Consider the following 17,497-nt stretch of genomic DNA (forward strand, 5'->3'; position numbering starts at 1 on the left):
GTTACATATTTGTTCAGTGGATGAAAATAAATTCCATTTAATAGATAAATTATTTTTTATTCATTCCCTTGTTGACCATTTGGGTAATTTCCAGTAATTTCTATGAATGCTTCACTGTGGAGACCTCTTGGCATACTTCTGTGAATATTCCTGCATAATACATTTCTGTTTTGAAAATGGAATTTTAAATTGAGAGGGTATTTTTGCTTATATTTAATGGGTAGTGTCAACTTACCCTCTAAAAAGTTTCTGCCAGTTTAACTACAGTTAACTCTTGAGTAATGAGATGAGAGGCGTCAGACCCCATGCAGTCCAAAGTCTGTGTATAACTTTGACTCCTCCAAAACTTAACTAATAGCCTACTGTTGATAGAAAAAAAAAAAACCACCCTTGCTAATAACATAAACAGAGGACTAAAACATTTTTTTGTATGTTGTATGTATTATATACTGTATTTTTACCATAAAGTAAGCTAGAGGAAAGAAAATGTGAAGAATATCATGAGAAAATACATTTGTTACAGTACTGTACTAAAAAAAAAAAATCCATGTATGCAAGAAACAAGTGTTGGCAAGGATGTGGAGAAAAAGGAACGCTCTTGCACTGTTGGTGGAAGTGCAGACTTGTGCAGCCATTGTGGAAAACAATATGGAATTTCCTCAAAAAATTAAAAATAGAGTTACCATATGATCCAGTAATTCCAGTACTGGGTATTTACCCAAAGAATACAAACACACTAATTTGAGAAGATATATGCACCCCTATGTTATAGCAGCATTATTTACAATAGCCAAACTATGGAAGCAGCCCAAGTGTCCATTGATAGATGAATGGGTAAAGAAGATGTAGTTTCTTTATGTGATAGAATATTACTTGGCCATAAAAAAGAATGAAATCTTGCCATTTGCAACAACATGGAGAGAGCTAGAGAGCGTAATGCTAAGCAGAATAAGTCAGAGAAAGACAAACACCATGTGATCTCACTCATGTGGAACTTAAAAAAACAAAACAAATGAGCAAAGGAAAAAGACAAACCAAGAAACAGACTCTTAACCATAGAGAACAAACTAATGGTTATCTTTACTGGTCTGATAAGCAAAAAATAAATGAATTTCCATTCTTCTGTGTATATTTATTGCTTGCTTTCTATTTTTCCTTTGAAATGATGGTTCCTGCCCTTTTCCTGATGTTTTTTTCTTATTGATTTGTCCTTAGTTCTTTGTGTACTATGGATATTATTAGCCTTTCCTTTAATCATACTTCACCTGTCTTGTGTCCAGCATGTCATTTTTTGAATTACTTTGCATGTGGTGTTTTGTTTTCTTTTTTGTTTTTTTTTTTTTTTAGCCTGGAATTTAAAAATTTTATGTACACACATAAATGGCCCTGCCAGTTTCAGAGTTTCAAGTCATGCTTCTATTTGGCTTCTTACCATTGTTTATTACTATATATAGCACCCTTATAAATACCTTGTTTTATCTCCTTTTATTTCTTACATGTAAATATTTGATGAATGTAGGTTAAATTTTAACATAGTGAAATGAAAATAGATGAAATGAAAAGAGGATAAAAGAAATGTTTTTTAGAAGACAAGCCCATCTCCTGATACTGTTAATCACATAGTCCCCCTGCCTCCCGCTACTTGAAGTATCACCTTTTTCATTTATTAAATTGCCATATTATATCTTGGTGTTGTCTGATTACAGTAGTCCCTTATCCATTCATATCCCAGTTATACAATTCTTTAATTGCTGTGGCTGTTGATTTATAATGTATTTTAGTATCTGATAGAATTGGTCCCTTCTCATAGTTATTCAGTCTTTTATTAAGTTATTATTGTCTTTATACTTCCATTCCAAATGAACTTCACCATTTTCAGTGCTAAAGAAATCTGAGAATTTGGGTGGAATACATTGTTTATAAACTAAGTTAGAGAAAACCAACAATATATTATTAATATAAAAGTTTTCCAGTCAGAAAAACGTAATTCCGTTTAATCTTGTAAGTACTTTGTTTTTATTGTTGCTTTTATGAATGAGATTTTTGTGATTATATTTTTCTAACCTATTTGTATATAGGAAGGTAGTTTGTACATAATGGTCCTTTTTATTAAAAATTTAGTTTAACTGTGAACTGTTTTCTGTGCAGCCTTATCACACTGTAACTTAAAATGGGTGTAAAAGTGTCTCTAGAGTGTTAACAAAGAAAGTCCTCAAGTTAAAAAGTATTCAGCTAATCATCATTTTGTGAACTTGAGAGAAACAGGATTTTCAGTTTTAGGATATAATTGAAACAGACCCTCCCACATAGTTTTTATAGTCTTTAGCCTTCTAAAATAGATGTGTAGCCTGCTTAGCTTTTGTGACTGCCGCCTCTTTAAGGAGACAGGAGTGTTTATTTTACCCTCATCTTTGAGACATGAGTTTGTTAGGTCTGGTTTGACCAAAGTGTGCATGAAATACTTGTGTCTTTTATGGATAGTTGCATTTTTATATTTTTTTAAATCTTATTTGGAGTTTATCTGAAATGCCAGTGTAGAGCTATTTCCTTATTTTTAACCAGTTATTTTTGCTATGCAAGATACAGAGAATAATGTAACAAATAGCCATGTACTCACCGATGACCCAGATTAAGAGATGTGTGTAATTTTGCTGTATTTATTTGATATAAAAAAAATGCTGAGGAGTTGAAGGCATCTTTAATACCCTTCATTCCTGATTCCCTTTGCACCCAGGTATTAAGAAGCTGGCATGTAGTCTTTGTACTTTTACTACATCAACAATATTATTTGTTTTGTTTTAACTTAGCTGGCATAAAATTTTATTTGGAAGTTATAAAAATGTGCCTGTGTAAAGGCTATTTCTCATATACTTTAAAATAGCTGTGTTTTAAAATATCTTTTTGGTTGCTTAGATTAATAATACAGGCTGATGTAAAACTCTGCTTTTTGTAGTGATTTGTTCAGAGTGGATGAAGTGAAATTGTGTTTTAAAACATTCTCTTTTTTTCTGAAGGATCTGGACTGTTTTAGGATTATGTTACTGACCAAAGATTCCGTGTGAACCTGCTCATTGGTGAGACTAAGTATATATCAGAAGTGTAAAGGATATTATATAGTCGAATTATTTTAAATAGTAAAATCGTATTTTCATATATACACAGGAGGCCTAAATATGCTATATCAATGATTATTCAAGGAGTTTCTTATACATAACATATACATGTACTTTATAAAAATATAAAAGGACTACATTAAGAATCTGGCAAGCCAAAAAGGCTGCATGTGGCAAACAAACAAGAAATGTAAGCATTTAATTTTAGAATTTAGAAAAACTTGCAGTGTTGGGTGGTGTGTTACATTAGATGGATGGACCGGCTACCTCAGGTTATCCTGAGCTAGCAGTTGATGCTGCTCACACCTTGCTTGGTAGGCTGGCCACTCGTACAGGGCCTTCTTTGAAAATTGTCTGTTTATGCTCCGTCAGTATTATGGAGCTGTGTATCAAAGGCCTTATAAATTCTTACCCTTTTAACTCCGTAGTTGGAGCAGCCCTCATGCGGAAGGGAAGTAGAAGAAACTAACAGAATCATTTATATGCAGACATTCTTGTTCAGCATTGTTTGAATAGCAGACTAAATGAGGGAGGACTATATATTCAAGAATGGGAGATTTGGTTGAATTATAGTACAGATATAGGATACAGTATAGATGAAAATATTTTGTTAGGGTCTGTAGTACAAGGAATTGGTTTTTGTATGTTTATATTAAAAGAGTACCTAATAGTAAATTTAATAAAATACTGAATAAACCAAAATGTCATTAACTGTGTATCATTATTATGGGAACGACAAAGAAAAATATTATTTTATACTAAGCATATACTATTTTGTAGGTAGGGTGGAGAATAGGGAAGACAATAAAATGAAGAAAGAAGAGAGATCATTTGGGAAATGACCTCATTTTTCCTATTCACAGACAGTTCATGTTTCTTCTAATAGCCATTTTTACACCTATGTATTTAAAGATAATACAAAGGGGGCGCCTGGGTGGCACAGCGGTTAAGCGTCTGCCTTCGGCTCAGGGCGTGATCCCGGCATTCTGGGATCGAGCCCCACATCAGGCTCCTCTGCTATGAGCCTGCTTCTTCCTCTCCCACTCCCCCTGCCTGTGTTCCCTCTCTCGCTGGCTGTCTTTATCTCTGTCGAATAAATAAATAAAATCTTTAAAAAAAAAAAATAAAAATACAAAGGGCATTAACGTTAGGAGTTTTGGAGGAGCAAAAATGTCATTAGATACTTGTTTTTTATCGGCTGGTGTAGGAAGACTCCTCAGAATACACAAAGACATAGCTGAAGAGTAAAAGTAGGAAGGAAACTAGAGTGATTTGTGATTTACAAGTGTTAACTGAAAAGTGCCCAAACAGGAAGATTCGAGGAGACTATAAATTTTTTAACTGGCAAGGTATTAGTAGGGATGCTTATAAAAATGCATATGTATGTACTTTTAGATTTACAAAGCAAATTTTCCTTAGAATGTTTTTTAATCCCTGAGGATTTTTCATAAGTTTATCATGCTCCTGAAATAGAGTTGTGTTTTCTACTTGAAAACAGAGTAAGTGATTGGCTTTGGTTCTTCCAGTTCGGGTTATTGGAAAGTGAATTGTTTGCATGAACTGCCAGTATAAAACTGTGCCTTTATAATAGATCCGCTTTATTTTTACGTAGCAAAGTTACTCCTAGTTAGTAATACTCAAATTTTGTAAAATCTAAGGTAATTAAGATAATTTGTCGTAATGGGAACTGGAGAAGTAAATTTTAGTGTGAAACCTGTATCGTGTCAGGAATTCTCACATAGACTTTGACAGAAGGCCACTTAAAGTATACAGGGTGAAGTAGAGGCTCCAATCCATTCCTTGTGAAATTGAGTAGCAGCTAGTAAGGCTAATCTTTTATAAAAATGTTCTGGTATGCAAGAAAATACATCCCTTTTATAGCCACATAATGAACTAATGTATGTAATTTACTTTAAAATTATTCTGTGGGAGGGCACAAATACTGCATAATATTAACAGTCGTTAAGTGTAGGTGAGGTCTTCATTATACAGTTGTGTCTACTTTCCTGCATATTTGAAATTTTTCCTAATATGAAAAAAGAAAAGCCTAGAACGCTTAAGTAGTCCTATTAGAAAAGCTGAAGGAAAAAGTATAGTAATACTTTGAATAAGGTGTGGATCAGTATGAACTTTTCACCTAGGTAGAAATTACTATATATAAAGGATGTATATTTTTTTCTATCCCATATCTTGTTAAACCCTTACAGATTTTTAAATCAAAATTAGATAAAATTTGAGATAACTGGAAAGAATACATGTTTAAATAATAAGTAAAAGGAAGGGTGCATGTATCCATTACCTCACTAAACTGGATAAATTGGCAATCCTGGCAATCCTCTTTCTTTGTTAAAGCACCACTTGGTGGTGATATAGCTGGCAGGACACAAAGAATTCTAATGTAGTCTGTAGCTAGTGATCACTTGCATCTGGGAACATTTAGTACTTCATAATTTGTTAGCATTATCCCCCCTTTATCTTCAGTTGGTACTTAATGGGCTTTCCCCCATTTTTGTTTCTCCTAATTCTTTCTGAAATGCCCATTAGTTGGAGCTTTGATCCTCTAGATTGATCATCTTGTTCCTTCTCTCGTATATTGAGCATCTTTCTTCTTATGCTCTAAGAGTTTTTTTCTCAACTTTGGTTATCTAGTGAACTTTTTATTATCTCCAATCTTTGTGAGGGTAATAAATTGAACCATTCTGTTTCCTTCCCCACACTTACCCTTTTTTTAACATTCTGTGTTACTCTGGAGTCAGTTTTTCTGTAGGTTTTTCTTGAACTTCTCCTTTGATATTGAATGTTTCCTGATGTGTTTGGTAAGCCTTGGTTAATTGGGACCTCTAGAATTGGGCCTCTAATGATTGGCAGGGTGTGGTGGAGAGGAACCAGCCCTTAGTGGGCTGAAGGTTCTTTCCAGAGGAAGAATGAGTAAGGCTTTCCTTTTGGGCAAGATTCTGGCCTAGTTCTCTTTGGACATTATATTCAATTTCTAAAGAAATTTCTAAAGTGAATAGTTCTCATATTTTTGGAAAATTTGGATTTGTCTGCAGAGTAATGTAGGAGTGAGTTGGCTATACTGTTGCTTATGTAGATCCCCATTTTCCTTCCTACCTTTTATTTCTCAACCTGCTGGATTGACACTTGGCCTCCTCACACATAGGACTGTAGTGAAGAGCAAGAATACTTTTCTTGTATGCTGCATAAAATTTTTAGTGCTATAAAAATAATAGTATTTACAAGTCCCTAACAAACAAATTGGTATTGTAAGTTTGGACTAGGAGCTTGCTTTTTTCCATAAAATCATTATAGATTATGGTCAAATTACAGATCAGCCCACATGAGCAGATTTTATGCAGTAACATGGCTAAATGTTTTTGCCTTTGCATCAACAACAAGGAAACAATACTATAAATGTTTTTTCCTTGAAGCCATATACACTTGAACCTTGAACAACGCAAGGGTTAGGGGCACACCCCCCCCAGTGGAAAATCTGCATATAACTTTTGACTTGCCAAAAACTTAACTACTAATAGCCTACTGTTGACCAGAAGACTTACCAATAACATAAACAGTTGATTAACACATTGTTTATTATATTATAGTAACTAGTTGGTTTCTGAGCCCTGTGGCATTGGCCAAAGGAGGAGCCCAATGCAGAACATGTTTTAGGTCGCCTTCCCCAGAAATATACTGGCAGCTGGAGTGGGGAGCTCAGTTTCCAGAGGGGTAGAAAAATAAAAGCTAAAATGCAGCATTGGTGAATAGAGAACTTGGGTGGTTCTCAAAGTGTGGTTTGTGGATCACTCCTGCATCCTAGAATGTTTATTAAAAATTCAGGTTTCTATGCCCCACTCCAGTCCTCTTGAATCAAAACATTAAACACATAATCCCGCTTGGTATCTTAAAAGATTCTTATTGACAGGAACCGCCTTTATTATTTTCTGTTTTTCATTTTGCTGTGTACAAAGATTGTCAACTGTTTCTATCGTGGACACTAGGAACAATTGTATTCACAACTCTTGTCATTTCTTCGTGTCAGGTGATCTTTGTGGTTATAAAAATCTAGTACTTGAAGAGCAATTTCAGGAATAATTAATACATGCTTCCTTTACATAGAGCAAATAGGACTCCAGTAGTTTCCAACTTCAGACTTCTTTTTACATTGATAGAATGCACACTTCACACTTAAAATATTTTAGTCCATATCTTTACATATTGGTAAACCAATATGTAATTTGTAGTGCAAGGTAAACTTGTTTAGGGGAATACTTAGTGATAAAGGAAATTTTGTTATTAGGAATATCTAGTGGCCATGAGCCTTTAAACAATTCTCATTTGCAAGTAGTTTCCCGTGTGATTCAGTGTTTTTCAGATTATAACATAATAGTGCCAAAATGCAAACATGTATGCTAAGATGTATATGTAATGAGTGATTAAATTTTTTATAATCGAAACAGCATTACATTCAGTAATACGTACATTTATAATACATCATTGCTATAAATTTGAACTAGAAAAATTTTACTAAAAAGGTGCTTTTTGTGTTGCAAACTTACATTTGAAAAGTAATTTTACTTCTTAGTAAAAATCTGAAATCGAGCATTCTGATCCAGTCGCCAAAACCTGCTTTGTGAAAGTATTTTAGATGGCATTGTATTGTATCAGGAAAGAAAAACCATTTAATGAAATCTGGTGTTTTTTTAAATCCCATGTCCAATTCCACTGTCCAGAAAGATCTCTGAATTTTTCAGTGAAGGAAGTTAAAAAGGGAGAGAGGCCTTTTGGGACCTCAAGTTGGAGTTGATTTTGAATAGTTTTATTTTTCCCCACCTTGCTTTCCCTATAAATTTTCTTTGTCTGCAACAGTAATTATGCTTTCTGACATCCTGAATAACCGTAGTTTGTATTTCTACTTAAAAAGAGGTGCTTGTTAAAGAGGAATTTTTACTTAGAGGTTCAGCAGTGGTGGAGCTGTGGTTGAGTGTTGGGAGGAGACTGGAGTCTGGGTTTTATTTTCACATGATAAAAGGGAATTTGGGGCTTTTCGTGGATATAGTCCACGATGTTTAGCAGGCCATCCTAGTGACTGAAAAGTACTAAAACCAAACTAATTTTAAATCCTAATGACTTGATTAACTCTTTTAGGGTATCTGAAGCACACCATACAACGGTTTTGAAAATCCTGTGTGGGCAATGGCTACCCAAGGTTTGTATCATGAGTCTTTAGTTACTGAATCGGGGCTCTACTTCATTGCCATTAACCCAGTCTGGCTCAGATCCCCCTGCTTTACTCTCTCCCTGCTTACTTGTCAGGCCACCTTTTGCTCCATTTTCTGCTCACTCCTAATGGCTTGGTGAAATAGCAAACAAGCCACCAGCAGGAATCTAGTCTGGATGACTGCTTCTGGAGCCTGGATGCAGTACCATTCTTCCACTAATTCAGTGAGTAACTGTTAGGTGGTCCCCTAAGAGTGTAGATATTTCATCACTGAGCTAATCCTGGCTATCGTTGTTATTCTTGGCTGTCTTTCAGATTTGACTGTTCCTAACAATATTTCAGTGGGCATATCGCAGATTTTTTAAATGAAGATAACATTTCTGTGGTAGTAATGCTAATGCTGTTTGATTTTTTTATAGCTGATTTGATGGAGCTGGACATGGCCATGGAGCCAGACAGAAAAGCAGCTGTTAGTCACTGGCAGCAACAGTCTTACCTGGACTCTGGAATCCATTCTGGTGCCACTACCACAGCTCCTTCTCTGAGTGGTAAAGGCAATCCCGAGGAAGAGGATGTGGATACCACCCAAGTCCTGTACGAGTGGGAACAGGGCTTTTCTCAGTCCTTCACTCAAGAACAAGTAGCTGGTAAGAGTGTTACCGTCTTAGTATAAGTCAGAGGGCAATTTTGAGAATGATTCTTACGAAAGTTAGTATGTAATCGCTTTAATAAAATGGTGTGGTAAAAAAAGGGGAGTGATTGCGATGTTACCTTACCACTTACGATAGCACGAATTCAGGTGAATGCTGAATTACGGATAGTGAGTGCTGAATTTATCTTTTCCAGATATTGATGGTCAGTATGCGATGACTCGAGCTCAGAGGGTGCGAGCTGCTATGTTCCCTGAGACGTTAGATGAGGGCATGCAGATCCCATCCACACAGTTCGATGCTGCTCATCCTACTAATGTCCAGCGTTTGGCTGAACCATCACAGATGTTGAAACATGCAGTTGTAAATTTGATTAACTATCAAGATGATGCAGAACTTGCCACACGTGCAATCCCTGAACTGACAAAACTGCTAAACGATGAGGACCAGGTAAGTAACGATATGGCTAGCTTGTAATCTGCTTTGAAGGAAACTGTCAAGGAACGAGCCTCAGAACCTCTACCCAGTATCTGTATTAGAAAACTAATGCTGTCTCTTAATTCCTGTACGTTCTAGGTGGTGGTGAATAAGGCTGCAGTTATGGTCCATCAGCTTTCTAAAAAGGAAGCTTCCAGACACGCCATCATGCGTTCTCCTCAGATGGTGTCTGCTATTGTACGCACCATGCAGAATACAAATGATGTGGAAACAGCTCGCTGTACTGCTGGGACCTTGCACAATCTTTCTCATCACCGTGAGGGCTTGCTGGCCATCTTTAAGTCTGGGGGCATTCCTGCCCTGGTGAAGATGCTTGGGTAAGAAAACATGGTCAGAATGCTTGAAGTTAAAGAAGGAAAAGAGTGCCATCACAGCATTTCTGATGAGGGTTTTTTCTTTTTCCCAGTTCACCAGTGGATTCTGTATTATTTTACGCCATTACAACTCTCCACAACCTTTTATTGCATCAAGAAGGAGCTAAAATGGCAGTGCGTTTAGCTGGTGGGCTGCAGAAAATGGTTGCCTTGCTCAACAAAACAAATGTTAAATTCTTGGCTATTACAACCGACTGCCTTCAGATTTTAGCTTACGGCAATCAAGAAAGCAAGGTAAAAGAATTTTTCTGAATGTGGTTCATGGAGCACCAGGGAATCTAGTGTCATGTCCTTCTGTGGACTCTCACACATTCTTTGTACACTTCAGCCTTTGTGTATATCCTAGAAAAAAAGTTGGACATCTCTTTTTCTTTAAATATTTGTATGAAGCTAGGTGATAGGGATATAGTGGGCAAACTTAGAGCTTTCATTCTTAGGTGGGTGATAGGCACCGAGATATGATAATCTAATTACTATTTAATTCATGTATTCCAAGGAAGTAGAGGGGTTTGAGAGCATATATATGAGCCAGACCCTGTTTGGAAGGTTCAGGGAGTCCTGTGGGAGAAAGTGATAGTTGAGTTCAGCTCTCAAGGATGAGGAGAGACTGACTAGGTGAAGGTCAGAGAGAGGAAATGACACCTTTGAAAGTCCTACTAAGGGAGGAGAGGGATGAGTTTATGAAGAGGAAAGAAGAGGAAAGGTTTGAGATGAGACTGTTGACATATCAGCAGGGCATGTCCCACAGAGCCCTGTAGAATATGTTCAAAGAGTAATGGAAAGCAGTTCAGTATCAGCAGAGGCATGAAGTGATGAGATTTGTTTTTAGAAAATCAGGATACTTTGGAGGTGGGGGTATGCAGGGAAGTAAAGGACAAGAAGAATGATTAGTTCATGGTAACCTCATTTTAAGTAGGTGAATAACAATTAGGAAAAGCCAAGAGCCAGAGCATTAGGAGTTCTAAGTGCCTGTTCTGGTTCAGATTTTCCACAAATCTGCTTTTTGATACAGCATCAATATCTGGGCATTACTGTTGCATACCAGGATGGTTTCTGTTTGTTTCTTTTCCTCTGATCCCTGGGAGGAAGAAGATTGGGGCAGAGTTGATATAGTCTTGGGAGTACTGGGATGCCTGAATTTGAGTGGAATGCTGTAGAAGGAGGGGTTAAACAGGGCTCCAGTATGGGGATCTGGATAATGGGGTCCAGGAATACATTTAGGTCAACGGCAAACTGGCTGAAATGCTTGTATAATAAAATAGGTTGGTAACGTGGCTTTTCTTGGTCATATGGTGAAGATTCCATGTCTAACAATACATCTATATCTTTCTAGCTGATCATTTTGGCTAGTGGTGGACCTCAAGCTTTAGTAAATATAATGAGGACCTACACTTACGAGAAACTACTGTGGACCACAAGCAGGGTACTGAAGGTGCTGTCTGTCTGCTCTAGTAATAAACCAGCTATTGTAGAAGCAGGTAAGTATTCTGAGTGTCATGTGTATAGCATCTTGCAGTCCTAATTAGATTACTTGTCTTTGGAAAAGGGTAATACTTGACCTTAATGGGCTGAAACTGAATAGAACCCGTTTGCGTGCAAGATCACATTCAAAGTATTTGACACCTGCACTGGTGCTGTTTAAGCCTAGGTTACGCAGAGTTCTTATTACCCATCAAAAATGATGGCTGATGATACTTGGTAGTTCATATTGTGTGCATGTTGGTAACAGAGGAAAGGAATAGAGGGACCAACCAGGGCCTTTTGTTTTTTTTTTTATCATGAGGATACAGTTACTCTTCAGCTACCTAGCATCAGTTCTCCTTTCTGTAACCCACTTAACAGTATCTACCTGGACTCTTAAATAAGCTTCATATCACAACTGGAAGAGGGAAAATATGAAATCATTTAATAAAAGGGAGTAAAGTGTAGGGTCAGTAACACCTATTTTTCTCATTTGTTGAGAGTAATTTTTCTTGAGAATTTGTGAGAGAGAGAGGCAGTATGATTACCCGGGATGGCGGCTGGCCCTGAGATGGACAGGTGTGGCTGCGTTCATATTCAACAAGGGGATGAAATTCTGCTAGCTATTCCAGAAATATGAGGAGTGCTTGCAAAAAATGCAGATTTTTGGACTTAATCAGAATCTTGGAGTGAAGTGACAAGGTCATTGGGTAGCTGGAAATGTGTATGGGCCTGGAGACCTAGGCATCTTCCATTTTAAGAAGTTAGGTTATCCTGATGTTCATTTGTGTGTTCTGAAAACATTCAGCACCTGTGTCTCAAGCACTAGAATAAGCATGTGGTGGACACTGGATAACCAAGCAGATATAGTCCCTATATTTATTCTTCCATTCTGGTGAGGGTGACAAAAATATGCAAAAGACGGGGACATTACAACTTAGAATGAATTCTGTGTTGGGGAGAAAGGAACAACAAATACTAAAACAGAATTAATGGGGAGAGAGGAGCGTCCCTGAGACAGGGACATAAAATGGGATTGCAGAATGAGAAGGCACCTGTTAGCTATATGAGAAGTGGGGATTAGATGCCTTCCAGGCAGAGAAAAGAAACATGTGCTATGTCCTGGAGGTAAGAAAGAGATTGTTGATCTCCAAGTGCTAAAGAGGAAGTATGTGTAACTAGAATTTAATGAGTAATGGGTGAATAGCCCAGAATGAGGTTGAGGGGCTAGGTAAGGGCCCATATCTTACAGGACTTTCTCGGCCTGTAAGATGTTCATTTATGCTTTTTTCCAGCTTTAGAACCACAGATGTAGAATATTTAGTTCTGTTTGCAGTGCTAGGTGGAATCCAAATTCTAAAGGGTTCCTTAAGGTTATGCTAAGGAATTTGGCCTTTGTCTTACAGAAAGGAGAAGTTACTAATGGTTATTAAGCAGTGGCACAGCATCACAGTACAGTGTTTGGAATATCAATACTAACAATGTGTGACAGTTTGACCAAAGGCAAGTAGACCAGGCCACTGAGATGTGTTACAGGCTTCTAGGAATGAAACAGTTTGGTATTAAAAATACACCGCAAATGATGACTGTTTTGAGGTTTCTGAAAGAACCCGTAGAATATAATAACTTAGGGGTTAAAGGTGCAACCAGAAGTGGTTTGTGGTGGGGAGAATATTGGTACCATTAAGATAAATGGAACTACTAGAATGAGTTGGTTAAGATTTGGAACAAGGTAATTTAAGAAGCTAGCATATTTAGAGTGACTAAAACAGCAGCAGGTAGGTGGAAACGTATGGTACAAAAATGCAGGGGAAGACTAGGCTAGAGATTTGGGAGTTGACCTGTCAGTGTACGAGGGAAGGGGGTGTGTGCCTTGGAGGTATCTGCATGGGACTCTTCCTTAGACCTGCTGAGTACAGTGTGTGTTTTTAAAGTCTACAGGCTTTTCTGATGGGACATTTGGGGTGTTGAGATCCACCCTGTTAGAGCAAAGAGTAAAAGGAGGGAATGAAGTCTGTGAGGGAAAGAAGGTAGAGGGGAAACTAGTCATTTAACAGATACTAGGCATCAGCCTTTTGCAGGTCACTCTCTCAGTAGCTGGAGCTACTATGAGGAAGGAACCAGGTAGGGATGATCCTTGTCCTGTAGAGGAGGTAGACTTAATTTTAAAACAGACCTGAAAAGGGGCTCCTGGCTGGCTCAGTTGGTAGAGTATGCGACTCTTGATCTCCAGGTTCATGAGTTCAAGCCCCACATTGGGGTGGAGCCTACTTATAATTTAAGCAAATAATGAAAAATAAAACAGACCTGAAAAGATAAACAAGAAGACGAGGGAAAGTATCTCACTACATTCACAAGTGACTTCAGTAGGAGAGAGATGGGTGAAGTTAGGCCACTACTCCACCAGTATAAATGTCCTTCGTTAGGCTCCTAAATGGTGACAGGTTGCGAACCTTTGGGGCACATGGTTTTGGAGTTAGTACCTTTCATACAGTCCCTGGTAGTAAGCATTCCAGTGCCTCTTTGATTTGGTCTCACATAGCTCCTTCCGGTCGTTGCTAAGATGTCACTTTCACACTGAGGTGACCTAATTACACTACTTGAGATTGTAGCCCTCACCATCTTGTGTTATTTTTTTCCATAGCACTTAACACCATCTGACATACTACGTAGTTTCATTTCATTAATTGTGTATTTGTTTATTGTCTGCCTCCAGCTAGACTATGAGCTCTATGAGAGTAGGGACCTTAGAGTATTTTGCTCATTGGTACAGCTCCAACTCAAAATAGGGCCTGATAGAGGGTGAATATTTTTGAGGTGATTGAATGGATGAAAGGAAATAATACAAATACTACCTAAGGGGGTCAGTGGAGATAATGAAGGCTTTCTCCACATAGGGAAGAAACAGTAGATATTTGACAGAAGTTGTCACTAGTTGAGGTGAATCAGAAAAGAAAGGGGAATTGAGAACATCCTAGCAAATGAAAAGAAATAAAGGACTTAGATGGAGGGGATAAGCTTTGGCAATGAAGAGGAACACTCTCTAAGCCTAGAAAAGACAATGCTGTTAGGAATTGCTAGCTAATGGCCATCGCCTTAGATCTTTTTTCACATTCTAGGTGGAATGCAAGCTTTAGGGCTTCACCTGACAGATCCAAGTCAACGTCTTGTTCAGAATTGTCTTTGGACTCTTAGGAATCTATCAGATGCTGCAACTAAACAGGTAAATTTTGAGTATGCCAGTGCCTTGGTGACAGAATTAAGTAAGATGAATATGTATTGAGCATTTGTTCTTATGTCCATAGGAAGGGATGGAAGGTCTTCTTGGGACCCTCGTTCAGCTTCTGGGCTCAGATGATATAAATGTGGTCACCTGTGCAGCTGGAATTCTTTCTAATCTCACTTGCAATAATTATAAGAACAAGATGATGGTCTGCCAAGTTGGTGGTATAGAGGCACTCGTGCGTACTGTCCTTCGTGCTGGTGACAGGGAGGACATTACTGAGCCTGCCATCTGTGCTCTTCGTCATCTGACCAGCCGACACCAGGAAGCAGAGATGGCCCAGAATGCTGTTCGCCTTCACTATGGACTACCAGTTGTGGTTAAACTCCTGCACCCACCATCCCATTGGCCTCTGATAAAGGTAAACTGTCAATCAGAATAGAAGGTTGCAGAATTGGAAAGGAACCACCTCTAGCTATTGGTTGGTTATCTAGGCATAAGGGATTGACAAATACGAGTCCTAATCCTTAGTAAAGAGGACGAATGGCTAGGGTGGAGTTCTGAAGTATTTGTAAAGTCTGTGCTACTTTCAGGTGATACCAATAGATTTAGTGTGGTGGGAATTTTAGGCTAAGATGATGATTTTGTTGAGTCACGTGCCCATTCTTTATTCTTCCTCTTATCTACAGGCTACTGTCGGATTGATTCGAAATCTTGCCCTTTGTCCAGCAAATCATGCACCTCTGCGTGAGCAGGGTGCCATTCCGCGACTCGTTCAGTTGCTGGTTCGTGCCCATCAGGATACCCAGCGCCGTACATCTATGGGTGGAACACAGCAGCAGTTTGTGGTAGGTAAATCTGAATAGTGACACCTGGCCATTTAAAAGGAATGCATAAATTCATAGGATCCTGAACTTCTTTGGTCATTGGTTCCCTCCATCATCCTGCCTGCAGGGCTATTTGCTAATAGTTTAAAAAAAAAAAAAAAACTGACCTGTTTCTGTGGCTGCAGAAAGGATAAGGAATAATGTGGCTCCTAGTGATGTTGCCTTTGACTTCTCCATTGCATCATCAGTCTTACAAAGAGAGCATGAGTGTGATATACTTCTGTGGGGTTAGGCACTTCATACAGTGTTTTCATTTAATCCATACAGAGGTTCACCTTCTTAGGAAATAGCAGAACCATAATTTGAATCCAAGACCATCTGATTTCAGAGCCCTTAATTCCCCATTAGAACATGAGTTTTGCTTGTAAGTGTGTAACACACTTAGTTTACTGTCTCTTCCAGGAGTGGTTTAAACCGTTTTTACAGACCTAAGAATACTAACAAATTTCAAGAATAAGTAGTAGCATTTCTGGAATCTTAATCCATAATTTCAGCCTAAAGCTTTGATGTTAGGTTTTCAGTCTTTAAAAGCTAGCTTCATTATAAGTATCTAAAGACACTTTAGAATTTATTCCTCAGAACTTATTTTTGAAGATTCAGATCTTCAAAGAGTTTTCTCTTACTGAATTAGGTTACTTTAGAAAACAAGAGCCTACCAGAACAGATTTTGGGCATCTCTTCGTGCTAGTTGTTATGTGTACGCACTCATGACAGGGCCTCGGCTTTCTCCATTTTTTACTCTTGGTATTGGCCTATCTCCATGAGGTGGCTTAAAAGAATGCGAAAGATACCTTTTATTTTAAGTCTTTTCTCTAGGAAGAAAGGAGTATTTGTGTCTTTATGAAAAATCATGTTGTTTATAAAAGCCACTACACGTAGCAGAATCATTAACTTTTTTTAAAACTCAAGAACAGGGAAAGTGGAGAGTACCCACATTTTGCAAAAGCTAACTTCCTTCTCCCAGATAGACTGCCAGTCAGTCTTAGAGGCCATGAGGAGTGGATCTTCCACTTGACAGCTCAATAGAATTTTAGCAGTTGGTGATAAAACTTTGCTTGGTTTCACCTGATACACATAGATACACAAAAATAAATGGAGTATATGAAAGAAAAGCATTTGTCAGCCTGTGCGTTACTTTGCCATCTTCTTGTGTATCTTTATATATTATTCCTTTTACTGAAAGTGGTTAGGGTCTTGACTATAAGAAAGTTGTCTTTGGGATTCAGAGTATGTCAGAGCTCTATCTCCTGTGCATAGTATGTGTGTGTGGGGGGGGTGCAGCTAGGAATTAGTGCCATCATGACCGCCCCCCCCCCCCCCACCTCAGTAACGTTCATCTTCATGGAATCCTTCTTCATTCCTAAACCAGTTGCAAATTTGGGGCAACTTTGGGCGTATAATGTGAATAACTAGTCTGGGAATTGCTACTCAGAACAGAAAGCCTTTCTGTTTATAAACTTTAGAGAGGAGAATTTGTTAACCAGGTTTCTTTTGGTAGGAGGGGGTCCGTATGGAAGAAATTGTTGAAGGTTGTACTGGAGCCCTTCATATCCTAGCTCGGGATGTTCACAACCGAATTGTAATCAGAGGACTAAACACCATTCCATTGTTTGTGCAGGTATGTTGGTTTCATGTGAGATGTTCTAGATTGTATGAGTCTATAAATAAAATTTCAGGATTTTAATGATAAGCAAAATTTCACAAAATTAGGGACCAAGTTAGGGGCAATTTTTCATCTAACTCCATTTATAAAATGACAACACTCACTCACACCCCCTGCCAACGAATGGCAAATGGAAATCTCAATGTGTAGCGTCCTCAGTGTTTAACTATATGAAAAGTCCCTTCATTTTCCCTGGACAGTAGGAGAAACACTGGGGCTAGAGCCTGAAGAAGAGGGTTACTTCATACTCCACTTCTGGGGTGCTGAGTTTTAGAGGTAGGAGAGCTGGTCTCAGTTGCCAGAGCACAGGCCTCCAGCCACCTCCTGGTTTGCCAGATCTGAGTTCAACTAAAACTGACACCGAAGAAAGGGTTTGTAGCCGAAAGTGGTCTAGAAAACCAGTGCTCCAG

General features: G+C 38.2%; 1 protein-coding gene across 4 annotated transcripts in view; it reads left to right on the plus strand.

Moving 5' to 3' along the window:
* CTNNB1 (catenin beta 1) overlaps positions 1–17,497 on the plus strand; it is a 38,599-nt gene that overhangs the window by 17,371 nt on the left and 3,731 nt on the right. For 3 of the 4 annotated variants that reach the window (XM_045798164.2, XM_045798166.2, XM_045798165.2), the window contains exons 2-11: positions 8,259–8,319; positions 8,751–8,978; positions 9,178–9,431; positions 9,558–9,796; positions 9,886–10,087; positions 11,187–11,331; positions 14,434–14,537; positions 14,620–14,958; positions 15,227–15,385; positions 16,923–17,042. In XM_045798164.2, the coding sequence (XP_045654120.1) occupies positions 8,307–8,319; positions 8,751–8,978; positions 9,178–9,431; positions 9,558–9,796; positions 9,886–10,087; positions 11,187–11,331; positions 14,434–14,537; positions 14,620–14,958; positions 15,227–15,385; positions 16,923–17,042 (1,803 nt within the window). In that variant the 5' untranslated portion in view covers positions 8,259–8,306. Of the gene's footprint in view, positions 1–3,014; positions 3,075–8,258; positions 8,320–8,750; positions 8,979–9,177; positions 9,432–9,557; positions 9,797–9,885; positions 10,088–11,186; positions 11,332–14,433; positions 14,538–14,619; positions 14,959–15,226; positions 15,386–16,922; positions 17,043–17,497 lie in introns of all 4 variants that reach the window. The other variant, XM_087870118.1, reaches the window with a different exon arrangement.

Source organism: Ursus americanus, chromosome 20 (assembly GCF_024610735.1).
Source record: "Ursus americanus isolate L20-20 chromosome 20, mUrsAme1.1.p, whole genome shotgun sequence".
Lineage (NCBI taxonomy): Eukaryota > Metazoa > Chordata > Mammalia > Carnivora > Ursidae > Ursus > Ursus americanus.